Below are 13223 nucleotides of genomic sequence, written 5' to 3' on the forward strand. Positions count from 1 at the left end.
ATATATATGTATATATATTATATGTATATATATGTGTGTGTGTGTGTGTGTGTGTGTGTATATCTGTGTCTGTGTTTGTCCCCTCATTACCTCTTGACAACTGGTGTTGGTGTATTTACATCCCTGTAACTAGCAGTTTGGCAAACAAGACTAATAGAATAAGTACTAGGCTTAAAAAAATAAGTCCTGAGGTTGGTTTGTTCGAGAAAAACACTTCAAGGTGGTGCTCCAGCATGGCCGCAGTCAAATGACTGAAACAAGTAAAAGAATAAAAGAATATATATATGTGTGTGTGTGCGTTGTGTACACATACATACACACACACATACACAGATTCTTCCAGTTTCTGTCAATCAAATCCACTCAGATGGCTTTGGTTGCCCCAAAAAGACACATGCCCAAGGTGCCACACAGCTGGATTGAATCCAAAACCACATGGTTGAGAAGTAAGCTTCTCAACCACACAACCATGCTTGTGCCTTTCTTATTTATTTATCTATTTAATTACTTATGTTTTTATCAGTCTCCAGAATTAGATGATATGAAACAGGGTTAAGTATAGCTGGAGGCCATTCTTAACATTAACCACTTTCTCATTAATAGTTATTGACTTTTGGAGTGAGGTATATTAAAAGTCAGTCACCTTTTATAGTTAGAACATAAGGTGGCTGATAAATAAAAAGCTTGAAAGACAAAATATATAGGTTAAAACGTCTGCTTTGTAACCAACCATATGGCTCCAGATTAGATCTTCAAAGCATGGCACCTTCAGCAGGTATCTTCTACAATTGATCTGTGAGTGAATTCGATACATGGAAAGTGTGCAGGAGTCCATCGTGTGTGTTTGTGTGTGTGTGTGTATATGTAACATTTATCTTTTACTAGTTTTGGTCGTTAGACTGCGGCCATGCTGGGACACAACCTTGGGAGATTTTAGTTGAACAAATCGACCATTGTACTGGTTTTTTGTTTTCCAAGCCTGGTACTTATTTTATTGGTCTCTTTTGTCAAACCGCTAAGTTACCAGGCATAAATACACCAACACTGATTGTCCAGCAGTGGTGGGGGACAAACACGGACACCAAGACACACACATACTACATATTAAAAAAAAAAGAAGGGACATATCAAACAATATGGTCTGAGATGGTCATGACTGGAATGTCATTTTGATCACTGGAATATTTTAGATCAGAACAGACATGGACAACAACAACAACAAAATAAGAATAAATTAAAACTCACCACAGCAGAACATGAACTCCCACTGTAACCCGGAAAACAAGCGCATGTGAAATTAGGTTTGGTTTTATCTTGACTGGGCTGATAAGAACAGTTTCCTTTATTCTGGCAAGGATTTTTTGAACATGGATCTTCTAGATGACAATTATTCCCTAGATAATTATTTGGACAAATACAAACATAGCTTCCCACATTGTTTTTACATGAGCCACCATTTTGGCAAGGATTCATTTTGCATTCATCTATATCTTGATCACAGAGACGACCCTCGAAACCTGTAGTCAATAAAGAAAGTAGTTAGAAATATTAACACACACAGGTATATATATATATATATATATATATATATATATATATACTTTTATATACAATAATTTAATCGGGGTATTGGGGTATATATAACCATAGTGTCTAACATATTGAGTTCATTCACGGACACTGGCTATCAAAAACACACACACACTTGTACAACTGTTGATAGAATAGCATCTAAGTAAGCAACCCTATCTGACTATGGAAACAATAAACCAAAGATACTCACTCTGTAACATTGAAAGCATTTTTGATTGTAGATTACTATAATCATTTGCTCAGAACTTCCATAAAGCATAACAAAAAATAATATTGGTAGTCAAGGACTACCAAACTATCCAATCAGGATAAAGACTGACAAGTGGAAGAGCAGGTATAGAGTTTTGTAGGTAACTGTACGTTAAGGACAGATTCGTCAGTGGGATTTGTGTCAGGTGGATAGCCTAACCCTTTTGCATTCAGCTGACTCTGTCAAATGTAATCTTTATTTATTCAGGTTGTTTTGAATTAATCATACATTATCTTGCAGTTTTGAAATTTTAATGATGTGATTGCTTATTATTACAATGACATTGTTAGGATGGTGTGTGGTGGTGGTGGTGGGGGGGGCAAATCTGGCCAGGTAGAAAATTTGGGGCCAGATATGGCCAGATTGATATAATATTTGAAGGCATAAAAGATGTATAGGTATATTAAATGCACCTCAATTTCAGCAATGCATATTCAGGAAAGAAGATTTTACTAGATTAAATCATGTAATCTAGGCCCAACTTTGTGTATAGGACCAAGGGCAATTTTTTCGAGACATTTTTTTAGGGAAAAAAAAAATGCATCTTATGTACCATAAAATATGGTATTTGTATCTTAATTGTATACCTAGTAGCACTGATACTTACATTTGTGCATATTTATATCCACAAACACTTCATTTATAAGTGTAAAGAACACTGATGTGTATGTAATAACCACCGTTATCATTGAACTCTCTTCATTATAAAGCATTTACAAGTTACAATTGAAGACTATTTAGCTTCGCCTTACTGGCACTCATGCCAGTGGCATGTGAACAAAACATTGGACTGACTCCTGTGCAGGTGGCACGTAAAACAACACCATTTGAGCGTGGCCGTTGCCAGTACTGCCAGACTGGCCCTCATGCCGGTGGCACATAAAAAGCACCCACTACACTCTTGGAGTGATTGACGTTAGGAAGGGCATCCAGCTGTAGAAACTCTGCCAGATCAGATTGGAGTCTGGTGTAGCCGTCTGGTTCGCCAGTCCCCAGTCAAATCGTCCAACCTATGCTAGCATGGAAAGTGGACGTTAAATGATGATGATGGACTTATGTTGCATGCTTTCAGAAGCAGAGTCCATAAATCTCTGTAGGAGTACAATGTAATAATGTACATTATTCAGTCACTACACATTGCTGAACAACCCCTTTGGTGACCAAATACAGATGACATACATCAGCCTACAATTCAGGACTTGCATTTAGAAAAGATTCTGCTCTTATTTAGTCATCTTTTTATTTCTTTGGCATTTGAGTGACAGAAAATAACAAACTCTATAGTCTCATTAGTGAGATGAATAACTTACAAGTTGCCTACAACTGCTCACAGAAAAAAAGAAATACTAGATAGATGGTCACAATTAGAATGCTTTCGATCATAAATTTACTCAATAAGGCCAAACACTAAATAGCTTTAGGTTCAGTTTTCATTTAGAATTAGTAAAATGTAACTAGAGAATACTCACCGTCTGCACACTGACACGTATAGTTTTGTGCAGTACAATCTTGAATACATGTACCATTTTGACACGGTTCAGAAATACAAGGACCTTTACACTGGCAAAATACTCCTTCAGTCAAAAACAAAACAAAAAATAACATGAGAAGTTATACAATTAAATAGTTTCATCATTCTCATCACTAAATTATATTCAAAGTATTCAGATATAAAAACTGTACTTTTGACATATTCAAATCCCTTCTTTCCATTTCTAACATGAAGCTCTTAAAAAACACTATTTCACCAAAAACCAGCTTCTGAATTCACTTCTGCTGCATTTCTAGCAAAGGACTACAATTCTGGATTTTAAAAACAGTTTAAACTTCTTCCAGAATAGTCATGACTATATTATGAATAAAGAGTTTTCTAGAAAGTCATTTCTGCTAATATCTTCTGTATCAAACAATTTGCTATACCAAACCATGTTACAGTGTTGGCACCTTGCTGATGTGTATGACAAACAAATCTTTTCTGAATAAGAAAACTGAGATAATTCTCTCTGATCCTTCTTTCATAATTGCATTTTATGGAAACAACAGGATTTCTTGTGTTTGAATATGAAGATATTTATGAAGTGAGACATCAAATGTTAACCATCTCAATGAAACATAAAAAAGATGGATTTATATCAATGGTTATCTGCCTAACATTATGAGGCCCAATTTACAGGTAAACAGATTGATCACACACACAACCAACAACGTAATTTTATAACTACATTTTTTGTATTTATAACTCTATAGGCATAAAAACATATCTTCAGGTGAATTTTAGTATCGGCTCTTAAACTGGTTGTAGTTTTTATACACCTTAGTTCAGTCTTTTATCTTCAAGGGACAGATTTGATTAATAGTTCAGAGAACTAGTAAAAACATATAAATGGTAAATGATATAAAGATCCTCTTTGGTCACAAATTATCATGAAAGTTTCTATCCAAGGCATAAGTCTGGACAAAGTTGTTTGTAGAAGACCAGCAGACATCCATGCATACCAGTCCCCTCTCTCAAATGCCACCAATATTGTCCAAAGGAAAGGTAAAGAGCAAAGGCCAATATAACTTGTTTCTACAGCCAAGTGAACTCGAGCAACGTGAAATAAAATGTCTTGCTCAAGAACACAACACACGTATCCTGGTCCAGGAATCAAACTCACAACCTCATGATTGTAAGCCTGACGCTTACACATGACTTCACAAGAAAAAGATATAATTGTACACAGAATGAAATGAAGTCAACCAAAAGCCATTCTAGTATATTTCTTTCTTTAATTAACAAATGAAGACAAGACCTTCAGTGGTGTCCTAACAATGCAATTGAATACAAAATATTATTTGCTTTGCACAAGCACACTAGTGAGTTTATATTTTGCTGACATCATAAAAATTCTATCTTTTTACAAGCAATAAAAGTTTGAAAGTGATCAGATATTTAACCAGCCAGGAAAAAGTCACTGTAAGACCGAAAGCTACCACTAGGGAAAAACCGTATTTTATGAGTTCAAGCTGATATTCAAAGGTCATGTATTATAATAATTGAGAGTTGAATGACAACAATCTAGTTGGCATTAAGAAGATTGTATCTCAGTGACAGGAAGGCATCCAACTGTAAAACACTATCTCAGAAAAATCATGGAAGAGTGGATGTAAAGTGTTAATAAGAAGATCTACTTCTAACAACACATCATCAAAGTTAAGGTAGCTACAGATCTGGTTGACTTGGTAGTAGTTTTATCTATAGTCATTTCTGAATAATCACTCAAGTGTCGCATTAATTAGTAGAAAGGCTGAACTAGCTGACATTATTTGGTATAAAAAAATTAAAATACTGTCCACCCTCTGAGTGACATATTTTATAGGTTTATCAGTTAGCACCAATTGTACAAAATTAGTTTCTTGAATTTATTTCCTGCATACACACACATGTTTGTTGGAGGTAAATTAGGTAATTAGGTTCACCTGATACCTCACACCCATACAGGATTGTAGATACCCATTTAAATACCAGTGAAACTATGATACAAATTTCCTTATATATTTAATGTCTAAACACACATAAACTTTATACACTTTCTTGTAATCATGCATTAATCAACTGTAACATTTGCACACATAAGCCACAACACATATACATATATTTATTGCATACTGTAACTGTAGCTCATAAAATCACAGTTGCCACTTATCAAAAAAACATGAAGACAGGAAAATTCAGCCTACACATAGCAAGTGTTTCACCAGAATAAACATTGAATGAAGTGATAATGGTGATATATTGTTTTTAATGTTAAACAGCAAAATCTTTAATTCTACAACTGTAGAGAGTAGAAGGACAGGATTGGTGAAGTAGAAAGGAGCTTTTGGGAGGTGTTTACTAAGATAATACAAGAAATAATCACAAATAGCAGGTGAATAGTTGTTGGAAGCCATATTCAGAAGATTATAGTGCAATGGAGGGGAAAAAAGTGCTGAAATACAGAGTTTGACTTGGAGCATTTTCTATGAGTCTGATAGTAAGTTGACAATATTTAAGGAGGTGCTACACTAGATGGGCAGCAAGATTGAAGTCTACCTTCAAAATACTTTGGGCAGAGACAGAACCAGGCATCATCTGTGACAATACATTCACTGCCATAGTGACAATGAATGTTATGACAACTTGGAATGTCACAGCTTTTACCCTCAAAGCCTAGCTCAGGAATGCAATCACAAAAGTAACTGCCAACGATATTGTCACATGTCGAGTTATGTTGACATGGATTCTTTTCTGCATCTCGACATTCATCTATGTCTTCTGAACAAAGATAACCTGGGGAAAAATAGAAATCAAACAAAACATTGCTGCAGCAACACTTTCAGCTCAATCAAAAAATGAAAACAGTTAACAGGCAGGTGCAGGAGTGGCTGTGTTTTGGGTTTACTCCAAACTATGTAGCACCTTGGGCAAGTGTCTTTTACTACATTTGAGTACGTATTTGGTTTGCTTTGGTTTGTAAGGCTGGATGCCTCTTCCATCACCAACCATCACACAGAGTGTACTGGGTAGAATTAGAGAAGTTGTCATGTGCTACACAGGACAAGGCTAAAGGGTCCTCTCAACCTCAGGCTTTCTCCATTCATTTGCCAACCACTTTACTGTGTATTGGGCAAATTTTGTTGAGGCAGAAACACCATATACATACACATATATACTTGCACATGAGGTGGGGCTGAAAAGTTCCTAGCTTTGGGTAAAAGAAAATACAGGAGGATCAGTTAATTGTGATTTTATTCCCTTTCTCAGATCCACACTTATTGCAGCAGTCCTTCAATTTTTCTGAGCCCTGTAAAAGAACTTGGAAGGTTGGGCTTCCAACCAGGCTTTTCACAATATCCTTAAGGCCAGGAACTTTTCAGCAACCTCTTGCCTGTGTGTGTGTGCATATATATTTATATATATATATATATATATACACACACACACACACATGACCAATGAAAAGCAGAGTTGGTGGAATCACATTTGTTCCATGGTTTCCATCTGTTTCAACAACATTTGCATGACGAACCATATAAGTTGGTAAATATGGAAGAGAGCAATCATTATGTAATATTGGTTTCAAATTTTGGCACAAGGCCAGCAAGTTCAGGGGAAGAGGATCAGTCAATAATACCGACCCCAGTTTTCAGCTGGTACTTATTTTATTGACATCGAAAGGATGGAAAGCAAAGTTGAACTTGGTGGAATTTGAACTCACAATGGAAAGACAGACAAAATGCCACTAAGCTTTTTGTCTGACATGCTAATGATTCTGTCAGCTTGCCACCTTGTGATTATGTAATATTGATTATATAATGAAAATAATGAAAAACCTATAGTCATCTTGTCAAAATGGCTGAAGAATAGATAGTTCAAAATGTAAACAGAAAAATGAAGAAGAATTAATTGTTTATGAACGAACTGGTAAGATAATAATGTTTAATATTATAATAACAAATATGAGAGAGAGAGAAAAAAAAAGCAATAGGCACACACATATGTATTATTAAGGTGACTGGGCTACCAATTGCACCATGAAACACATATTGTTAGCACTGTGCTAATGTATATGATAAAACAAATTCTTATCTTCTCTGAATAAGTAAATTTAGATAATTCTCCCCAGACCTTCCTTCCAATATCATGTAATACTGATTATATAATGGGAGACCTATAGTTGTCTAGTCAAAACCCAGGTGAGAAGGCCCAACAAGAGTTGGAGAATAGACAGTTCAAAATGTAAATTGAAAAATAAAGCGAAATTAATAATTTATGAATTAACTGGTAAAATAATTATATTTAATATTATTAGGACAAACATGGGAGAATAAAAGCAATAGGACACTGACAGGACTTGAACTTTATATGCATTGTTAAGGAGGCAACTGTGCTACCATAAAGCATCCATTGTTCTCTTTCTTCAAATTATATATTAAGGGTTTGAATTTAGTATAATTTGCTTCCAGGGTAACCATGCACCCATTTATGCCATAAATTACCAGCTATGTCATCTTTTCAAACTGGGTACTATCATTTGTTTCTTCTATGATATCCGATATGAGGCAATGAAGTGGAAGGTGCTCTGTAGTATAATTTATAATTTGTTACCCAGCAAGCAATAACTGAATGGTTTCCGAGTCCTGTCAGAAGTTCTAATATTGATGTCTTGTTCTGATGTTAGTCACCACATTAATTGAGGAGATCTGTAACCAAAGACATTCAGCTGTGAACATCTGCACTTCATATTTTCCACACGTAGGGTATCTAGAACTAAATTATCCAATGCATCCATTAGTTAAGACAATAGGATATGTTTTTTAAGACAATTTGGTTTTCTATTTCGAGTAGGTCAAACAAGCAACCACATTAAAGATCTTTCATTGCTTCTATGTAATTCAATATGCTTGTTACTATTTTTGCCTCAGACTGCTTTCATTTTTCCATTCACTTGAGAGAGAGTCTGTCTGTGTGTGTGGGGGGGGGGGGGTTAAAATATACATACATATACCCATATCTATATTCACTGCAGTTTGTCATGGAAAAAAATTGTTGATTGAAATAAAACAATCGTAAAACACCCAAGCAAGAATTTTTTGTCTCCAGCAAGAATTTTTTCTGTCTAACATATTTGAACTGCATCTAATTTTGCTTACTTTCAGTCACTGTTCTGCATATCTACTCATGAATATATATATAGCAGCATCATGGTTGTCTGAAGTATCCAGACACAGAACTGTCATATTCAGAAAGTAGAGAAGAAGAATATTGAAAAGAAAACTTTTAGTTCTAAACATACCTCCGAAGCCAGTACCATCACAATCACATATAAAAGACCCCGGCGTATTCGTGCATACACCTTGATTTTGGCACCATTCTGTTCTGTTGCCGCACTCGTTTATGTCTTCAGTACAGTTCTGACCATTCCAACCTGACAAAGGAAAAAGGATAAAATATTTGGATTTCTACAAATTTACAAATAAAAAACTAATATCAAATAATATTCTGGTGTGTGTGTGCGTGTGTGTGTGTGTGTGTGAGCATGTGTGCACACATGCAGGCATATCTGTGTGAAGATGATCCTCATCATTTTGACATCCACTTTTACAGGTTTGCATGGGTAGGACACAATTTATTAAGGTGAATTTTTCTACAGCTGAATGCCCTTCCTATTGCCAATACTCACCTGTTTCCAAGTAAGGTAATATTTCTCAATGGCTAGACATGATTTTCATAGAAGACTTGAAATGAAATATCACTGCTTGTATGATGGTGACACTCATTTACAACTATCTTGCAACATCAAAGCAAGGAGACAGTAACATACACCAACATGTCTTCATACACACACATACATAACGCTTCTTTTAATTTCTATCTACCAAATCCACTCACAAGGGTTTGGTTGAACAAGGTGTCACACAGTGGGACTGAACCTGAAACCATGCAGTTGCTACCACACAACCTGCCTGTGTGAGCTTGGATATTATAAATCTACTAGCTGACCCTGTACCGTCAAAAAAGACAGCTAATTGTAATATTTTATATATAAATAAGGACAAAAGCTAGAATATGGATGGTAAATCAAATTAATACACTTGTCAATGTTTGCTTGTGGTTGTATTTTGAGATGTAACATGGATCATCGTTTGATACTGAAAGAACACTGGTTTACATATTTAAACGTTCACATACTTCCCTTGTACATGCACACACATATACTCGCAAAGAGTTGAAATGCTGTTTGATTTTTCTTTTCAGCATTGAATGTTCACCATCCCACTTCCATTGCACAGACACACACACACACACATTCATATACCTCCCTTTTACATACACACACATATACTCAGAGTTGAAACGCTGTTTGATTTTTTTCACCATAAAATTTCTATCATCCCACTACCAGTTTCCCATCACCCCTTCCTTCCTTATTCATCTATCACCCCTTCCTTTCTCATTCATATGTTGTGATGGAGAAAAACACAAGAGTATTATTATAGTCGATGTTTGTGTTAAGACATGCTAGAGAGAGAGAGAGAGTTTGCGTGTGTATGTGTGCATGAAGATGTGTCAGTGTATGTTTATGCCAATATAAATGCTTCAAAGTGTAGCAACGTGTTGATATAAGAATGAGTGACTGAGTAAAGACATGTTAGTAAATATGTGAAGATACGTCAGTGTGTATATTGAGATGTGTGTGTGAGAGCATGTTGCTGAATATAAATAACGTCAAAGTATGTAAATACTTTTGTTAGTATGCATGCGTGTGTGAACAAGGGAAAAGAGTGTGGCTTTATGCAGGGCTGTTTTGAGGTATGTGCGCGCTAGAAAGTTATCCAGGGGCATCACAGGTTTAGGGACCCAATTCAGATCTGTGCAAGTTATGGCTTGCTGTCAATAATTAAATACGAGATGACCCAGCACACTGATATACCCAAGGGCTTATGAAGCTGCTAAGAAAGCCCTGTGTATATGCATGTGTGTGTATGTGAGAGAGAGAGGGAGTGAGCATGTATGTCAAGACATGGTAGTGTGAGTGAAGATATGATAGTGTATGTTTATGTCAAAGCATGTAAATAATGCTTTTACTGTGTTTGAGAGTGAAAGAGAGGGGGGGGAGCGGATGGGTGGATGTTGTGAAGATTTGTGTAAATGCTTGTGTCAAAGTGCATTAGTGTGTGTGTGTGTGTGTGTGAGAGAAGCAGAGAGTGGATGGGTGGGTATTGTGAAGACCTGAGTAAATGCTTGTGCCAAAGCGTATCAGTGTGTGTGTGTGTGTGTGTCTCAGAGAGAGAGAGGGAGAGTATGTGTTTGTGTCTCTATGTGCAAAAGTGTAAGTCTATATACACATGCAGTTGTGTATGTATATGTGAGTGCATGTGTACCTGTTCCAGAAAGTGTTACATTTTGTCCTATCATCAAACCCAGACAATCATAGTAAAATTTGACTGTGGAAAAGTACTTACCACTAGCACAGTGGCACACATATGCAAACCCTTTCTCTTTACATGTTCCACCATTCTTACAAGGAGAACCCTTACAATAATCGATTTTCGACTCACAATCAATGCCTTCGTATCCTGAAAGAAAATTTTAAAAAACATAAATTGACAGGTGACTGAGACCATTGGTGATATGTTGTGCTTGGCAAGACTTGTCAAGCCAAGTGAGATCATAGTTGTGGCTGCTGCTAGTGTCATGTAAATCAGGGGTTTTCAAACTGTGGTCCGCGGATCACAGGGGGTCCGTGGACAGCAAATACTTTTTATGGGCAATTTGATTTTATATGTTTTTTAATCGAAATCTTTTAATTGACAATAAACCTATTTGTTAAATACTGTTAAATAAATAAATGTAAAAATATATGTTATTTTAAGCAAATATTCATGTATAAATTTCATAAGCGTTTATAAGGGAGGTCCCTAAGGTAAAGCCTGAAATATAAAGGGGTCCGCAAGTCAAAAAGTTTGAAAACCCCTGATGTAAATGACACCCATGAAATCATAGTCATGACCATTGCCGGTGCTATGTAAATGGCACTTGTGCCGGTGTTACGTAAATGGCACTTGTGCCGGTGGCACATAAAAAGTACTCATTACATTCTCAGAGTGGTTGGCATTAGGAAGGGCATCCAGCTGTAGAAACCATGCCAAATCAGACTGGAACCTGGTGTAACCCTCCGGCTTACCAATTCCAGTCAAGCCGTCTAACCCATGCCAGCATGGAAAGCTGACTCTAAATGATGATATGATAAATTAAGTAAAATCCAGTTCTTTTAACTGATGCTGGTGCCACATATAAAGCACCCATGCCAGTGCCATGTAAAAGACACCCAGTACACACTGTAAAGTGGTTAGTGTGAGGAAGGGCATCCAGCCATAGAAAGCATACCAAAACTGAGGCTTGAGGAGCTCTCCAGCTGGCCAGCTCCCATCAAACCATTCAACTTATGCCTGCATGGAAAACAGACATTAAATGATGATAATGATGATCATCATCATCGTCATTTAACGTCCACTTTCCATGCTAGCATGGGTTGGACGATTTGACTGAGGACTGGTGGAACCAGATGGCTACACCAGGCTCCAATCTGATTTGACAGAGTTTCTACAGCTGGATGCCCTTCCTAATGCCAACCACTCTGAGAGTGTAGTGGGTGCTTTTACGTGCCACCCACACGAAGGCCAGTCAGGCGGTACTGGCAACGGCCACGCTCGAAATGGTGTATTTTACGTGCCACCCGCACAGGAGCCAGTTCAGCGGCAGGCTGCTATTTCTAACAAATTGAACAGCCACATACAAGTTCACACGCTGGCTTCTATTTATAAATGTTACCCACCTTGAGAAACACTGCTTTACAGCTTCATAGAGTTGACTGATGAAACTCAGAAACACTGGTTCAAATTTTGGAACAAGGCCAGAAAACATTAACCTTCGATGCCATGCAGGTGGCACCTTATAATTGCAATGTGGACTTTTTAAACTATTCGGCCATGTTAACTGTGAAACATTACCAAAGGAGAAGCCACCTCTACTACCTCGTTTCATTAACTATTAGGTCAGAAATACCATCACAGCCATTAATAAACATAGGAAAACAACAACAGCTTACCCTGAGTGCAATTACAAACATAGCCAGTCAAGTCAGCATTATTTGAACAGTTTCCCCTTCCACTACAGGTAGTATTCTCACAGAAATCTGTCTTAATTTCACATTCTTTTCCTTCAAAGCCTTGATCACATGAGCAGTTGAAAACTTCAAAAGTCTGGAGTAGAAGAAGAAAATATATAAATAAATAAATAAATAAATAAATGAGTAAATAGATAGATAAATAAATTAATTAATCAAAGAAACTATTTTTAATGATAAGGACATTTTTGAAATTCCCAAGTGAACAAGAAGATTTCTATAGATTTCATTTCATTTTTTAATTTTATCTAGTTTCAGCTCATGAGCTGTGGCCATGCTGGGGCATTCTTTTACTAGTTTCAGTCGTCTGATTGCAGCCATGCTGGAGTACCACCTTCAGTCAAACAAATCAACACCAGGACTTATTCTTTGTAAGCTCAGTACTTATTCTATTGGTCTCTTTTGCTGAACCGCTAAGTTATTGGAATGTAAACACACCAACATCGGTTGTCAAGTGATGGTGGTGGGAACAAACATAGACACACAAACATATACATACATATATATATATACATATATATATATATATATGTGTGTGTGTGTGTGTGTGTGTGTATATCATCATCATCGTTTAACGTCCGCTTTCCATGCTAGCATGGGTTGGACGATTTGACTGAGGACTGGTGAAACCGGATGGCAACACCAGGCTCCAGTCTGATTTGGCAGAGTTT

At 36.6% G+C, this 13223-nt stretch overlaps 1 protein-coding gene across 2 annotated transcripts in view; it reads right to left on the reverse strand.

Annotated features, from left to right (window-relative positions):
- LOC106873032 (protein crumbs) overlaps positions 1-13223 on the reverse strand; it is a 201573-nt gene that overhangs the window by 7581 nt on the left and 180769 nt on the right. Inside the window, exons 23-28 of one of the 2 annotated variants that reach the window (XM_052972968.1) lie at positions 12475-12628; positions 10829-10942; positions 8659-8790; positions 5916-6152; positions 3313-3417; positions 1246-1517 (exon numbers count right to left, since the gene is read on the reverse strand). In XM_052972968.1, the coding sequence (XP_052828928.1) occupies positions 1246-1517; positions 3313-3417; positions 5916-6152; positions 8659-8790; positions 10829-10942; positions 12475-12628 (1014 nt within the window). The remainder of the gene's footprint in view (positions 1-1245; positions 1518-3312; positions 3418-5915; positions 6153-8658; positions 8791-10828; positions 10943-12474; positions 12629-13223) is intronic. The other variant, XM_014920238.2, reaches the window with a different exon arrangement.

The sequence above is a fragment of the Octopus bimaculoides genome, chromosome 1, assembly GCF_001194135.2.
Source record: "Octopus bimaculoides isolate UCB-OBI-ISO-001 chromosome 1, ASM119413v2, whole genome shotgun sequence".
NCBI classification, from domain to species: Eukaryota; Metazoa; Mollusca; class Cephalopoda; order Octopoda; family Octopodidae; genus Octopus; species Octopus bimaculoides.